The sequence below is a fragment of the Halichoeres trimaculatus genome, unplaced genomic scaffold (assembly GCF_033239565.1).
Source record: "Halichoeres trimaculatus isolate MK-OKI-2021-1 unplaced genomic scaffold, fHalTri1.1 fHalTri1_scaffold_21, whole genome shotgun sequence".
In the NCBI taxonomy this organism is placed as follows: domain Eukaryota; kingdom Metazoa; phylum Chordata; class Actinopteri; order Labriformes; family Labridae; genus Halichoeres; species Halichoeres trimaculatus.
Window position 1 is genome coordinate 15,006,689 of NW_027437199.1, and position 17,353 is coordinate 15,024,041.

Sequence of the window (17,353 nt, forward strand, 5' to 3'; positions counted from 1 at the left end):
TTGGCTTACACATTAACACGAGTGTCAGATGATTTTTTTGCAACTTATTCTTTACAAAGTCATCTTCTGTTTCAGATATTTTAATAGTAACACTGATATGCAGAAAAAAAAACATGTTAATACATTAACACAAAAACGATCTTGGAAAGTCTTGCAAGACGTTCCAACATTCCCCATAATACAGCTCAGTTATTGACTTACATTTAATTTTCTCTGTCTACACTAATAGGATGCATCCAGTTTTCAATTCAGGGCTGTGTCTTCTAACTGAGTCCAAGAGTATTATTTATGTATACATTTAGTTAGTTTTGGCTTTGGAAAACTTTTTCAGAGGAGACATAATCTAACATTTAACTCACTCGCTTTTGTTAAACAATGGGTCACTTACCAAAGGCGGAGGACTGAGACACCACTTCTCAACTTTAACAATTAAAATTAAATCAGAAGCTTGAACCATTTAACCCAAATGACACTAAACTGCCACAGGGTGAAAGCTTCTGTGACATTTGCTCAATGGCTCATGTGAAAATCTCTTGCTTGACATCATCCTTTAGCGTACTAATGGACCATTAACCAAAGCTTGAATGTCCACCTCAATCCACGAGTCAGCAAAAAACTAAAGAAGACATTAAGATGCCCTTGCAGAGCTGTGCCCAGCTGTGCACTGTTATCCCTTTGGAACTCCATATGTAAATAATGAGCTCAAATCTCCAGCTCCAGGATATCTCTACACATGTGGGTGTGTGTGTACCTGCACCTGCCTTGGACTGTATAAGTCCATGGAAGTAGTCTCTGTGACGTCACCCATCTGTTTCTGAAACAAAGTTTTTAAGTCTGTCGTTGTTGGATACAATATTAGAAATGCTATACTCAAACTGATTTCTGTCAAGCTGGTGGGGTGACCTTTAAGCTTCCTTGTTAACAGCTACAGTGTGTTTGCCAACAGTTAAGCCTCTAATTACACAAAAGTTGTGTTTTCGATATCTTCTGAACTGCTGAGTCATGAAAAATTCTGCCTCCAAAGTTGTATGCTGTTGGGAAAACAATCTATTTCGACCAACATAATTTATTGTACCAGGCTTCAAATATGTTAACTTTCTCTATTAAACTTGGATTCTTTAAATGGGAGTGTGTTTGGTTGCAAGTACTTCTGCAGCCAGCCTCAAGTGGACTCTTGAGGAACTGCAGTTTTTAGGACTTTCACATCAATATGAGTCTTTGCTGCTGGAAGTGGCTGCTTGGTTTTTACAGGTGTTGTACCATGGCCTGTACAGATTAAAAACATTTTATTACAATACCACTAACAGGTCATCTAGAGAGGTAGAGTTGCTGTAGCTCAGGCTTGATTCCAACCTATATTGGATTATTTGCATTACGATATGCCAAATTTTCCAAAGGTGATCTGAGTAATGGCTAGTTTAAATAAATGCTAAACGGATATGAAGAATTAAAACCCTTGCTCTGTCAATATTTCTTTTTCCCTTTGTCTCATTTTCACATTTGAAAAGCACAGAAGCCATGAAACCCTTTTATGACTCAGGCTTTGAGTCTTCTAAATTTAACCAGTCAGAAAATTAGATTCCCATTATGTGGCTTTCAATGGACTGTACTGTTAAGCTGTATCAAGACCCACTTAGCCTAGAAATGTAGGATACTGCCCCACTCAAATTTTTCTTTCTTATTGACAAATGGGCCATAAAGCACCTTTTATTTTGGCAAACCTCTCATTTTTTACTGAAAGGGGTTGATACAGATAACACAGAGCACAGGCAAAAGCTAGCACAAGGGTTTTAGAAGGATCGAAGAGCAAATGCTTCTTTTAAAATTGGATCATAACTTTGTCCTCTATTATACTCAATTTTTTGGGACAGCGCACACCATAAATTAAAGTGCACCAATGTCCTTCAAAAATGCTGTTTTTCATCAAACATCAGCTGTAGAAAACTGGACAATGGACTCTATGAAGGATTTGGACTTCTGAGTTGTTTTGCTGAATCAGATTGTTTCCTCATGGCCCATGCACAGCAGGGTTTCTGAGAAATGATGTTTTATTTAGGAGAAACTACACGCACTTGGATAACGTGCTAATTTGACAACCCATATAAATGTAGATCCCTCTCAGCTTGGGGATGTGAAATGCTATGATGCACGTTTTCAGCCATGTCCCAAGCTCCATGAGTCTCAGGGTTGAACTCTCACCCCTTGCAGGCGTGGGATGGTTAACAATCTGTTAAAGGCTTCAGGCTGAGGTTGTGTGTAGCTGAGGATGTAGGGTACATGCTAGAGGCCTTCGGTTACTGGGACAGGCTGTTAGGGATTCAGAGTGCCTCTCGACCTCCTCACACCAGAACACGTTTTCCTTTCTAGCGTGTTTTTCGGAGCCTCTCCTCAAACAAAGCCTTTCTCCTCCTCGACTTGTCCTCTTCATGTATGCCTCGTTTGCTTTTCATCTCCTTCCATCTGTCCCTTTAGGTCCATTCATTAAGCCTCATTACGGCCGCTGAGGGGGATCTTGGTCCTAACATCTCCCAGCTGTTGGGAGTTAAACGTTTTGGGTCCCTTAGCTGTCTCATCCTGGAAGCCGTGAATCTTCAGCACGACTGACCTACATTCTCAGCAGGCAATGCCCTCTGTCACCCTGGAACACCACCACCACAGAGTATGGGGCAGGACCTGCAAAGCTCACCCCCCAAAAATGACTGGTATGTGTTTCAAGGTATTGCAAAACATGTCGTCACTCCAAATGATCAATTTAATTTACAGGCTGCCGGGCTCCCCTGTTCTCAACAACCACTTCATACATGTGCAAATGTAAACAATCAGCTCTGCTAAGAGGTCTGGGCTTTCCTTCTCCCAGTGCACACACCCACTATAAAAACATCATGAAGCAAAATTCCTCCTTTTTTCACCATGAGAACATGTTCCTACTTCTGTATACTCCTAATAGAAAGTGTATGAGTCATGTATGTGGAGAAACCCAACAGGCCCTCCAGTGTGTATTTGCATTTATCTGCTTCTATAAGTGTCCACAGTGCTGTACTTGATGTTGAGCCAACATGGCTATGTTTACAAAGGAGATTTTCTATACAGGAAATATGTTTTTTATAGGGAGATTATATTACCCACGTGTTGCTTTAGCACATGTTTTGTCCTTTGAAGGATGCAGGGCTCCCAGTAACAGGATACCATGGACATTTTTTAATGAGTTGGCCAGTCATTTTAAGTCAATTTTATCTATTAATCACAACATAATTTATCTCAGGGAGTTTTCACTGACAGCAGTTATACATCATAGCCTTGAGTCCCACCCTTTAGCCTTCCCTTACAAGCAGATATGAGAACGTACAAAGGCTGAGAAACTTGAAATAATAACTAAAAATGGTCAACATCCAATATGAGGTTCTTTTAATATAGCAAATTTAAGGACTACATCATTTGTGATGCATAATTTGAACAAAAGCTTCAGAGGATCTGGAGAATTGGATAAAAAACAGACAGAACTCTGTAGTGGAAATCACTGCATGGGCTCAAAACTGCTTCCAAAAACTGTCATCTGTGAACAGTTTGGTGTTGCACTAAGAAACATCCTAAATCAAGATATTAACCCTTTTAACCATAAAGTCTCCTATTTTTGGGACTTTCATGTAACAAAAGGCATAGAACGAAGCAAATTTTGTTTTGTTTCGTTTTCCACTGCTTAACTGGGTCAGGGTCGTGAGGGCAGCAGTGCCATCAGCGAAGACCAACGACCACTGTCCCCGGCCACTTACACCAGCTCCTCTGGGGGGATACCAAGGTGTTCCCTGGCCAGTCGAGAGATATAATCTCTCCACTATGTCCTGGGTCTACCCCTGGGTCTCCTCCAAATTAGACATGCCCGAAACACCTCGTGAGAGAGGCATCCAGGAGGAATCCTGATCATGTATAAATAAAATCGTATTGCCCATCAGATTAAATAGGAGATGCTCATGAAAGAGGCATCATACACAGTCCCAAAGTTTCTGTTTGTTCAAGTAATACTTGAGTTATTACTCTGAGTAAGTGGCATGAATACCAATGCTCACACCTTTGTACATATTCAATATTCAATTCAAATAGACCTTTTAGATGTAGAGATATACTCTTTTCAATTTGGGGATGTCATTTTTGTAGCAGAGACACAAAAAAAGGCCGGGGCTCAAAGGGTCAAAGTAAAAACTTGAGGCCTGAAATGCTTAAAAAGAGTCAAATTCCCATTAAATTTTTTTAAAAAAATATATAGGTGAAGAAAAAAATAAACAAATTAATTCCTACTCCATTGGGGAATTCTTTTTCTCTTAATTTAATCAATTCAGGACTTAGTTTTGTCTTTTAGTTGAGATATATTTTGTTTGACTGGTTAGATGTATGTGGTCCATACAGAGTCTTAAAAGATGTCTGTTCAAGAATAAAATGTAAACACTTGCTTGGATTTCAGCTTTACTGTGTATAATGATCCAATAACGCTGGTAACTCCTCTGAGCCAGGGTGTGATTAAGATTCACTGAGATGAAGTGGAAATCTGTCCTGTGGCCTGACAAATCCAAAAAAGAATTCATGAACATCTTCTGCTTCATAGAGGTGACGGACACCCATGTTTGTTGTCAGTGCCCAGTTCAGAAGCCAGCATCTGCAACATGAAAATGAACGGGTGCCCACGACGAGACACGTTACTGTCATCCAATACTTCTCCTTTTTGGGGGGAAACTATATGTCAGAGAAACAATCCCATAACACACTCTATATGAATTACAACAGCATGGCTCTGTCGCCAAAAAGTTCACGTGCTGAACTGGCCTGTCCACAGTCCAGACATTTCTATCATCAAAGATTTTTGGCAAAATGCATCAAAAAAGACCCTGAACTGTTGGACAACTGAAACCCTGAATCAGACAAAAATAAGACAACATTTTACTTAAAAAACTCCAGAAACTGACCAAAGAGTGACAATAAATGTAAAGGTAATACTAACAGGGTCCAACTTTACATTTGTCAGCTATTTTTTAAGCACCTCAACAGAAAACAAATGACCTCAAAGCATCACCATAACAGACCCTTCAACAAGAACCATGAGATTTGTGACGCACATTGGTTAAAGTTCAATTTACTTCAATATTCCAATAACTTTAGCCTTGTAGACAGATGAGGCGTATGACCTTTACAGAAGCCAGTGAGTAGCTGTAAATCTATCAGCTTCACATTCAGTGAAGAATTATCACAACACCATCTCCTGAAGACAGTGTCCAGCTTTTTAGCTGCTAAGACTTCGAGCCTCTTCTCAAGCTAACTGCTGATAGTATCTGCTTGCTTGTGAACATAAAGTGAATAAAATGATTTCAACAGTTGTTGAAAACACAACCAGAAATGCCATCAGTCTATGGTGTGCATTTCTATTCAGTACAGTGTCACAGCCAGTGGCATTTGTCTGCCGGCTTGGATATCTGCAGTAGATCCACATACAGAGCTGGACATACTGATACATAAAGAAGTTTCTGCTCTACGTGCTGTTTGCTGTGAACTTTTGCCTTCTTCATAAAGGTGCTGCACTGGTTCCTGAATGCCAAAAAGATTTTCGTCTCCTTGTTAATCTTAAGACACACAGCAGTGTGTGGGCTACCAGCATGACAAAACATGAAATTAAAACCCACTTCATATGGCTCAGGGCAACCAAAGGATCACACCATACTCTGCTCAGTACATGAAGAAGTAAACACTTTACTAACTCAGTGCTGAATTGAGCAATCAGAGGCTCATATCATTCAGAACGCAGTACAAACAGACTGACAGCTTCTTGGCAGAAAGGTCTTACGTGTCAGCCCGAGAGGGAGAGCAAGAGACAGAGAGGCAGAAAAGGAGGGATTGTTGACGGTGGTGGTGATGCTCTCGGACACTTTGCCTCAGTGCTGTGTACTGCTATTGTGCATCAGTCATTGCTGGAGGCCAAGCTTGTCAGGACAGAGCAGCGTTTCCACAGAGACCTCAGCCTCTCAGCTGGAATGCCCAAAAGGAAATTCAAACCCCAAGGCTGGGAGTGATGGGTGGATGAACACTGTGATACCTTCACTGTGCCTTCAAGTCAGGAAAGTTACAGGCAATCCTAGTATCTTAAACACTGCGTGGTTCTACGGGAAATTCACTGCTTATAATTATAGATAGAAGTAACTCTTATTGCTATTCTCTAACAGGTCACAAATTATAAAAATTCTAATTTTAACCCAAAAAGTGTAATTTTGATTTTTTTTAAAAAAGTCAGCATTTAAGATAAGTCAAAATAAGATTTTAAAAGAATCGATAAGAAAGTAAATTTGAACAGAACTAGAAAGATTAATTTTATGGGATAAGAAAAAAAAGTAGAAATTGGGAGATTTAAAAAAAAATGGGATAAGTCAGAATTATGGTACCATATGTGATAATTAGGAGAAATTGTATTTAAAAATAAATAAATAGAATAAAATAAACGCAGTCACATTATGATATAGATCCAGGCTCCAGGACATAGAGTTAGGATAATGATAGTCACAATATGGAACAATGAGACAAAATGATTTAAAAAATATCTTTATGAGGTTGGTTGTCAAATTCTCAGTTAATAAGTCAAGCACATTTTTTATATCTGAGTAAAGGGTATTGATGGAATTAAACTGTATCAGGATGTGACCACTCAGCGTAACTCTGTCCTGCACAGACTGATGATGTGGTAGCTCGGTTAGCTTAGTCACTTAGTCCTTCAGACGTGGTAGATTCTTGATGCTATAAACAGACACAATCCATTCTCAGTGTATTCACCACTTTATGTGCTGCATCACTCATGTGTTTACGGCTTGTTGTGCTGCCCCACAGAAGAAACAACCAGTTATGCTGATTTCATACCAGTTGACTTTTTAAAGGATTTGGCTCCACAAGCACAAAAGCAAGCACTTGCACTGAGAAAAATGCTAGTTTTTTAAAGTTTTTTTTATTTTCTCTTTAACACACAACCTCAAACGATCTGCTTGTCAACTAAGACAGAAATCTAGTTGGGGCCACAAGCCACTAGGAGGTCCCTGACGTCTGATAAACTTTAAGGAGGGTGTGCTATGCCTTCTTTTTTTTGCAACATGGATATGAAGTATCGCTGTTTGATGTTCACACATAACGTGCAAATTATCAAGCCTCTTACATTCTCACATATTATAGAACAATAGACTGAGCTTTTCAAGATCTTTATGAGACTTGCGGAAATTATGAGGTCATTGCATCATCTCCCAACTGGTTAAAGGCATGTTGAAGGGGCGGGCCTCAAACACCAAGGTCTGCGCTCAACAAGTCTCTGGAGGATTAGCCAGTCAGAGGGAAAGGGGTTTGTGGAGAGGGGAGCCTTAAAGAGACAGCAGCTAAAACGAAGAGTTTTTGACAAAGACTGAGATAAGGGTTTTCTAAAACGCCACAGTGAAAAAAAATGCGAAAAAAAAAAAAAATGTTGCATTGACCACACAGGTTCCAAAGTAGACACAGCCTGTAAGTTCCCTGTGGGAGCTTTAACAAACCTATGGCTGCATTTGTGAAATGTGGAGCAAATGCATATTGATTTAATTTTATTTATAGACTGAAAGACTAAATATCATTACCAAGACAGTCATTAACTTTAGAAAGCCAACTTTAAGGCATAAATTCCTCCGAACAATAAAAGTTGCTTCATTGACTGCAGGTTAGCTTTAAACAAATTCACCCTCACACACGTGAAACGACAAATCCTCTTTTCTATTAACTGTTAAGCTACATTTTAACACGGAGGGCTCTAATTTCGTAGACCAGGCGCAGGCGCAGGCGCACCTGCCCTGCGCCGGCCTTCGCACAGGGCGTGACCGGCGCACTTTGCAAGTTTCCTGCAATGCCAAGAGAGGCGCAGTACAAGCGCACATGAGCACAGAGCTGCGCGTCCACGCCTCCCTCCGTGCAAATGGCAGAGAGGGAGGAGAAAAGCCGTGAGTTGGTTTAACACAGCCGAGCGCTGTTTTCACCAATCAAATGAGCGCCTCTCCTCGCCTTTAAATGCCCTGCGACTGAGGCGCAGCGTCTGATTGGTCTGAGTGATCTCCAGCACCTCGGAGAGTGCTGGCAGCGGAGACGGTCAGAGCCGCTGTGCCTGCAGCAGGACAATGGACAGCGGGGCGCATCGGAGGACACGACACGTGTCACCTTGTGGGCCAGCTCCCATGACAGATTTAATCTGTTCCTTTGTCTTTATCCGGAGTAAAAAATTAAGAGGCAGTTACACAGCTGGCTTATCCATTCAGAATACTCTTGATCCACCTGCACTCCTGGTTTGTCATCGCCAAGCAGAGCCTTTGGTGATATACTGTATACTCTCCCAGTGTCTCCACCTCATCCTCCTCACAATTATGTACTCCGTCTTTTTAGATCACGTTAAAAATAAAGACTAAAACAGAGAAATATGGGGAATCACGGGTAAATCCTGAGTGACATACATTTATTTCGTCTCTTTTTTCTTCGTCTTTTCTCTCCCTCTTTTCTTTGAATTAAATGAAATGAGAGAACCAGATATACTCAGTATTAGATGTTAAGGCTGTCTATTGTTTAATTGTAAGATGTGCATCAAACTTCCAGCTGCCGTCAGGTTAACTTTCCATTATGACAAACGGCTTTAATCTGACATCAGATGTGACGGGAAAGTTAATTTAGATCTAAATGTATATGCTGGTTCAGACGGTTACATTAAATAGTGATTGCTGTGATTGTTTACTGCATCGAAATGTGCCTGACACTCTGGAAACCTGCCTCTGAGGCTTTGATGACATGTTTCAGCGCCACCATTTGGCACCAAATTGTCACTGCGCCAACATGAATCTGCTGACACCTCCCCCTGGTGCGCCGTCAACTCCCCCTGGCGCGCGGTAACACCCACCTCTGCGCAGACGGTCTACCAAATTGCCAAATTGACAGCGCACGGCGGTGCGCCGCACGAAATTAGCACTGCGCAGGCTGCGCCAGGCTTGCGCCCCCTGCGCTGCGCCACGAAATTAGAGCCCGGATACTTACTCAAAGGTAAATCTTTATACCTAAAAAAGCTTAAAAGCCTGACAAAAATAACTGAACAAAAAAACAGTCGCATTGGCCACAGGAGGCGCCAAAATCTACACATACTAAAGATCCTTATAGGAACTTACCATAACACTTATTCTTAAAGTGCACACCTAGTTAACTTCCTTTATCACACCTTAAACAGTATTTCAACACGTCAATAGTAAAGTTCGCCATCTTGTAATGTTTTATGGTAACTAGCTAAAGGCAGCTAGCAGCAGCAACCACAAGTTTCTGTAAATACAAAACTAAATAAGCTTGCACACAATGTTAGGTTTTACTAGAGTGTAGAATTTCTAATTGAACTTAAAAAAGTGTGTATCATTTCTTCTTTTTGTGACTTTCTCTGGATTTGTCAGGTGAATGTGGCTCAAATTAGGTCTAACAAGATGATTTTCAACTTAAAATAAAACTTAAACACTTGCTTAGATTTCAGTTTCTGTGGTATAAATGCAAGGAAATGTTGTAGTTGGTGTTAGATTATCTATAAAATGATGGAGATGAACCTGGCTGGAGAGGCCAGAGCCCCTCTGTCTAAGATGCAAGGAGAAAAAAACGTAGTTGTAGAATTTAAAGGTTTGTTGTTCTTCCCTCTGGACATCTGCCAATGCAATAAAGTGAAGTTATGCTGGCTCTGGCAGTCAATCAGAGAGTGGCCCCTGTCAAAGCAGTGACCGCAGTCAGGTTTGTGGAAATACATCAAGATCACAGAATATCTGTTTAGAAAGTGAACGATGGGTGTTATAAAACACAACAAACAAAATAAAAAGTCAACATCTGGAATGAGTGGTAAATTTGACAGCTCAGAGATTTCAGCAGAGCAGAGTACAGTACGCCTGCTTTTTCTGCTCAATGAAAGAACAAACGGATTAAGCTGCTAAAAGCAGGGTCTACATTGTCCTAAGAGCAAACACTGTAAAAGAAACAGCCAACACCATCGCACAGACAGGTTGCCAAAGCAGCAGCCAAATATTTGGTCTTTTTTTTTTTTAACGAGTTGTTCTTGTCTCGAGGGTCGAGTTTTAACTACTGAGCTGCTGCTTCACGCTCTCTCTACCTGCTTCTCATCAGTCTGAGCCCAGACTTTCTGTAATTAACACAGATACATCTATGAGTTGAAAGACTTTAAAAACAAAACAAATGAGCTTAACTTGGACATACTTTTATTCCAACTTAATTAAAGGTGATCACACCATGTGCTGCAGGTTAAAGCTCCAAGACACTTTAAGGATGTACTTTAACAAAATGAATCTGCCTGTTGCTTCTGGTTAACTCATGTAAATAGCTTTGGAAAAGATTTGTCACTAAATCATTGAAATCACAGATAGTTATGAGTTGAGTTGAGTAAAAGTTCACAATTTTTTTAAATGAAGAAATTTCTGTCACATTTCTAATAATGAACTTATCTCCTTTCAATTCACTGAGAACAATTTCATATTGTTTTTATCCTGTGCTCTGTTTGAATGTTCTGTGAGCTCAGACAGGCAAATCCACGTCTCCAGAAGAGGGAGAGTTTCAAGTTAATGTAAGATGTTGTCACACATCGCCATCTGCTGGCTGAAGGTCTTCACTTCTACTCAAAAACATCATAACAAGAAGAAAGAATGAGGAGCAGCTCCATGGGAAGCTGAGTTTTGTCTGCAGTGGCACCTAGTGGCCAGAAGAGGAACAAGCTAACTTCCAAATAATCAAAGCCGTTACCAATGGACCAAAAAGACTGAGTTTATATACATAGGTCATTCAATTAGGGGTGGAGGGAGGAGTAAGATATTTATAAATAATAAAAGCCAGAGATATGATCTCTGGGAAAACAAACAAAAAAATCCTCATAAAGGTTTTTTTGACAGTTCTATCTTGCCTTAGAGGGCCTTGGGATATGTAAGATAGTGTTGCAATTAGTGCTGTCATTTTGACGTTTGTGGTTTAAATTTCATTCACCGGTCACTCTATATTGCCCTTCCGTGTGTTTTTATTTGCCCCTCAATCTTTGCCTCTCACCCAATGACAGCTGGGACAGGCAGTGCGGGTAACAAAGAGACGGATGGTGGTGGAAATGACTGGACTAATCCAATGAACACGATCAGTGCCGATTTCCTTAATTTTGGGGGATCGATGATCAGTGATCAGGAATCGGACATTGGAGATTGTTGATCGGCCCATCCTTACATGTGAAGCTGATCTTATATACCTACAGGAAGGTCTGACAGCCAGCCTTTGTCACTTTTTGCTCTGAGACCTAAAACTTAGGACACTTTATTGGTTAAGTTAAAATGTCAAGATTTTATTGTTTCAAAGGTATTATTCAATGATTTTCAATAAAATAAGATTACAACATTAAAGGTATATGCTGTCAGTTATAAAAAATAAAAAATAAAAATCGGTATCCGCAGGTCAGGCTTTTGAAAGATCGGTGATCGGCAAGGAAATTGTGATTGGTGCACCCCTAGAACTGCTTGCTGCTTGCTTTATTTTGCACGAGTATTGTTGCATAACGAGTCAATCTTGCAGTCCAAAAAATTACTTGGACTGTTGTAGCGTCCAGATTCTAAATAAAGCTGCCTTTATTCCATCTTTGTAAAAGTAACAGTTTGTCTAGGCGAATAAACGCACCCTGTTGTTCTGTCACCGGTGAGAATGTCACCTCAGAGAGTCGGAGCTGGCCCTGAACGCCTCACAGACTGGATGATCCTCTTTCATTCCAGAAACACCAGGATGTGCAGATGAACAGGCGCTTTTGAGATTCCAGCCCAACGGATTAGTGAAAAGAGGCGGCCCCGGCTTTTCAGAATATGGAGAGTGATCTCTATGCCTGACACGGCCGTCAGCGGGGGGCTTTAATTTGGTGATTTTTAGACCTCGGCTTGATCTCCCCACGGAGCCTCAGAAACAGATGCTTGAGCGCAGAATGATCCCGGCTAATAGTGAACATAAATTCAAAGGGCTGGAAATAGCTAATAAGAGCTTTACTAAGGTCGATTTACCAGCAAACGTCAGGCAACAGAATAACAATTCATGAAAAGGAAGAGCGGGTTATTGATTGAGTGGGACAAACATGATGAAGTGGCCGCTGCGTGTCTCTGCAGCAGGAAATCAATTCTTCACTGTGTGCAGCCAGAGACAGCACATATCACAGAGCAACACGCGTGTGGGCTGCTCCTGATATATGATCCCATCTCTGCTCATGAGAATTAATCTTCTTCTCTGTCATCGCAGCAGCAAAAGACCCTCCTCTCGTTACCATGGGGGTTTCATTTTCGGTTCAGGTTTGATTTTATACTGTCTTCTTGCTTTCTTTTATTCCTCTTTCTCTGATTTTTTTCTTTATTTCTTTTTCTATTTTCTCTTTTCCACTCTTTTTCTTTATTTCTATCCTATGCTTGTTCTTTTTCTCTTCCTCCAATTAAATTTACCCTCACTTCCTCTTTGTCTTTTTATTTCTTTCTCTCTTTTTCTCCATTTTCTCATTTTTTCTACATCTTTTTTCCTCTTTCTATATTCCCTTATGATCTTCATTTTCTTCTTTTCTTCACCTTCACTATTTCTCCTTTCTTTCTTTCTTTCTTTCTTTCTTTCTTTCTTTCTTTCTTTCTTTCTTTCTTTCTTTCTTTCTTTCTTTCTTTCTTTCTTTCTTTCTTTCTCTATTGGTCTCTTCCTCCAACCCCCTTTTTTCATTTTGTTTAACTTTGAACTATTTCCTTCCTTTCACCCTCCTTCATTATCTCTCTCCCTTTTCTCTTCATTAATTTTCTAAATGTATCTGTTTTTAATTTCTTTCCCTCCTTTTAACTCTTTCTTTTTTCCTTCTTCCTTTACTTCTATCTCGTATCTTCTTTCTTGCTTTTCTTTCTTTGGACCTTTCATTCTTGATTCTTCTTCATTTTTAATCTTCAATTTCTTCCTTTCCTTTTCCTTTTATCTCATTCTCCTGTTCATTGTCACTCTCTTGCTCTCATTATCTTTCTTTCATTTTCTGTTGTTTTTCTTTTTTCTTTCTGTCACTTGTTTTTTCTTCTCTTTTTTCCCTTTCTTTTCTTTATATCCTTAATTTTCCCCCTCTCATTTTCCTTTTTCTTTTCTCTTTCTCTCTGCCTTTTTTCCCTTTCTTTCTTTTTATACTTTTGTCTTTTCCTCTTTCATCACAGGACAGAATTGTTGTCATAAATATCCAGTCTGTAGTCATGTTATTAATTCAGTCAGAATTACTCATGGCAGCACACAGCTAATGAACTGCATCTCATTTTGTCATTTGTTCTCAAATTGGACAGAAACTGTTTGAGACAAACTGAGAGATTTTTGTCACAGCACATCAGCAGTAATTTGATTTATTGTGTAGATCATCTTTTTTTTCCTCAAATAAGAAGCTGACTTTTGAAATGCTTCCTTTTACCTCTCATTTCATAACAAAGATAATGAAACTCTTCCTCACCAGTCTGTGTGCTGATCATCTATGACCAGCAGGATCTTGGGTTTGCGTACAACAGGTTTCGCTGGCTGGCTGCTTCCTGTTGTGGCTCCTTCGGCTGCTGCTGCTGCTGATTTGGCGTGCGCTGCGGCTGCAACGTTCTGGGCCATCTGGGCGCTCTTCACCACACTGGAGAAGGAGCTGAGGAAGCTGCCTGCGCCTGCGCCTGCAGTCGAGCCCGCGGTGGGACCTGAGGCAGGGCCCGGGCTCTGGGTCTGACTGGGCATGCTTGGGGGCTGCCGCCTCTCTGTGGCTGGGGAGGCCGGCGAGGAGGTGGAGGAGCCTGGAGGAGTCGGCCTCTGCAAATCCATCATGTAGCCATTTGGGAGGTTGGCCACAAAGCTGCTGTCTGACAGGCGCCGGCGGAGGTAGTTCATGATGGTGGGCTGGTGGGTCAGTCAGGCCAGAGAAGGTGAGGGAAAGAATGCCTGAAATCCTGCACAAGAGATGAAAAAAGAAAAATCTTATCAGATCCTTACACTTTTGATAAAAACCAAGAACATCATTCATATCTGTGCAATAAAAACCAAAGACAATGCTCAGGAAGATGCTACTTAGAAGAGGAGAAATAATCAGTCAAATAAAGGTAAAAGGAAACAGATGCTCTCTTCTCAGCGGGCAGAGATAATAGAGCATCAACCTGTAAAACTTGCAGGATTCAAAATTAAAAAGGTAGAAACACAAGTTGATGCACCCTGATTCTGAAAGGGTGCACCGAGGTGGTAAAGCTTTAGCACGAGGCTCAACCCGATTAGCATAAGATGAAGTTACAAACATGGAAAGGGGGGCAGAACCTCAAGCACATAATGCGGTGACACAGCAGTGATGATGCAAAGCTGGAAAGCCGTGATTCACAGCTCATTTCCTTGTAGAGCAGATACAGCCTGCTGGGAGAAAGGAAACAGTTATATAACACAGGGAACCCAGTGTGGCAGAGAGGAGACATTCAAACAGATTAGCTATCAAACAGAAAAAAAACCCAAGCATGCTCACAGAGAGGAAGAAGAAACCCTTAAATCTGATTAAAACTCTGTCTCTGTCTCAGCAAATGGAGTCAGGATGAGATAAAAGTGCATTTCTTATAGAGGCGTCACGTCTCAGACGAATGTGGTTGATGTTTGAGGCTCTGTTCTTCTGGTTAAAGAGGGAGGAGGGTCTAACAAGACGGAGAGAAGAGAAAGTGGAGCAAATGTTTCATCTTGGCAAGTTATGATCAGTGAGCATGTATGCAGAGTTGTAGCTTCTGTCAGAGCGGCTGTGGGAGAGAAACCGAACCTAATAGAGGCCAAACAACGTTTATTCACGGCAGTTCTTTGAAGAATTTAATTTTATCCTGTTTTTTTTTTCTTACATTACATTTACTCCCAAGGGTTATATACTCATTTCTCTAGCCTTTCTGCAGAGGTCACAGGTCAGGCTGCACTGCAAAAACTGAAATCTTATCAAGTGTTTTTGTCTCATTTTCAGTCAAAGATGTCTTTTTAGACTCAATATGAGCCACGTTCACCTGACCAGTCCAGAAGAATGTGTCAGTATATGTCAAGCTTAAACATTATTTCGGAGGTTCCTGTTTTATTTTGTTAGCCCCTGTCTCGTGACTCTTACAGTTCCTGTCAAGCTGCCGCCCTCACTGCTGATCACCGGATCCCTCCCTAATGTGTTGCACCTGTGTCTTGTTAAACTCACTCCCCTTTTGCTTCTTATACCTTGGTGTTCCCTCACTTCCCTGCCAGATTATCACTTTAACCAAGTCGATACATCCAGCCGCTTACTGTGTTTTCCGACCTTTACGCCTCACCCTGTTTCCTGATTTTTGCCTACCGGACTTGTACTTTTGCCTCTATAGCCACGTTTACATGAGGAGTTTTTCGTCTTTCCCAATGGAGTATTTCTGAATGACTTTTCTGAAAACAATAGTAGTATACATGGAAAGGAATATTCCAATCTCTGGTCTTCATGCGCCGCTATAATCAAACAGAATAGTCAATGGGGCATGCGCAGAAAAACGTAAACATCACGTGATTTATCAAAGCCGGAGGACAACAGTTTTTTTTATCATGGTATTGCAATACTCCGTATTGCGAGTATCCATCCAGTCTTGAAATTATGTTTAGTCCTTCAAAGTTTGTATCAAAAGCAAACTTTCCTCCAGTGCTGACTGCTCGCCGCCATTTTTAAAATTGAGGTCTCTAGTTGCGTCTTACGTCATATCTGAGCATGCGCTGTAAGAACGCACCCTTACAACTTTCCGTTTCAGTGGATACGTGATACCTCAATCGGTTTGGGGAAAGGAATATTCCACCCCTGTGAAACTGATTAAATGCCCATTCAGATTGGCACTTTTCTTTTGGAATGAGTTGTTTACAAAGGTTAAAGTCTTTCCGTTTGAGCAAATAAACCGAATGCAAGCGGGATATTTGGGTCCATGTATACGTGGCTATTGACTGACCTCCTGTGTACCGAACCCTATTTTGTATTAAAGACTCTTGAAAACTATCTGCTGACCCAGCATTGAGAATCCTTCATTCTGAGCCTGACAGAATGTCTTATTTCAAGTTATTTTGTGACAAAAATTAGGTCTGAAATTCTTGGAACTAGTAAAAAAAAATCTGCCAATATAAACAAGAGAAAAGTTACTTGTATTAAGATATTATTCTTGTTTCAAGCAAATTTTCTGGCAAATTTATTTTTCTTATTCCTTTGGCAGATTTTTTTTTTTACATGTTACAAGCAATTTAGACCTCTTTTTGTCTTTAAATAACTTGAATCAAGACATTTCTCTGGACAGATCAGTTGAATGTGGCTTGTATCGAGTACAATAAGAATTTTTTTACTTGAAGTAAGACAAAAACACTTGATAAGATCAAAGATTTTTGCAGTGTGTATATTTAACCTCCATTTTTATCAATAGTGATTAAAAAAAGTGAAGTTCATATGAGGATGTTTAACAGCACCAGACCAGGAAGCCAACAGGCAGCTTCCGCTCATTCATCCTCAGCTGTTGAATCTAACTTTACAAGATGGGCCACGTCCCATATTTGGGGAAGGAAGCTGGCTGATGTTAAGATTTCTAAATACATGATATTTGGGATTTATATAGATAAGCCTGTTATCAAGGCTATGACATCATAAAATTTCAACTCTTCTCACAACTTTCTGACTTAGTTCTTGGAACACTACGACTCTATCCTCATAACATTACAACTTTATCCTTACAACAATATAACACAAATCTTGATACATTACCACTTCACTCCTGTACTATTACAAGATTATTGTTGTAACATTATAGCATTATGCTTGCAACATCATGAATTTATTCTCCTAACATTGCAAATTTTTTCCCAGAACGTTAGTAGTTTATTCCTGTTATATTACCACATTACCTTTTACATTACGTCTTTATTCTTGTGTTAATACGTTCTGATTCTTCTAACATTTTCATCTTTGTTTGATAGCATTTCAACAGTGTTCTTGTGACATAATAAATTTATTTGCAAACCATGATGATTATATTTTCTTAACATTACAAACTTACTCTAAGAAAATTACTTTTTTTTTGTAACAAGACAACTTTATTCTTGTAACATTACTCCTTTATTTTCATTAAATTACAGCATAACCCTTATCATTACATATTTATTATTTTAACATTACAACACTTTACTCTTATTCTCTTGACAGCACATTATCTTTGTAACATTTTGAATTTAATCTTGATTCACTTTGTTCATAGTTCCACTGGAACTACATAGTGTATAGCAATATATTGGAACTTTTGTGACCTTTATA

At 40.0% G+C, this 17,353-nt stretch overlaps 1 protein-coding gene across 1 annotated transcript in view; it reads right to left on the minus strand.

The window, feature by feature from the left end:
- The window catches only part of syn3 (synapsin III), a 122,534-nt gene that overhangs the window by 91,929 nt on the left and 13,252 nt on the right, over positions 1-17,353 (minus strand). Inside the window, exon 2 of the mRNA XM_074698067.1 lies at positions 13,526-13,997. Coding sequence (XP_074554168.1) covers positions 13,526-13,938 — 413 coding nt within the window. The 5' untranslated portion in view covers positions 13,939-13,997. The remainder of the gene's footprint in view (positions 1-13,525; positions 13,998-17,353) is intronic.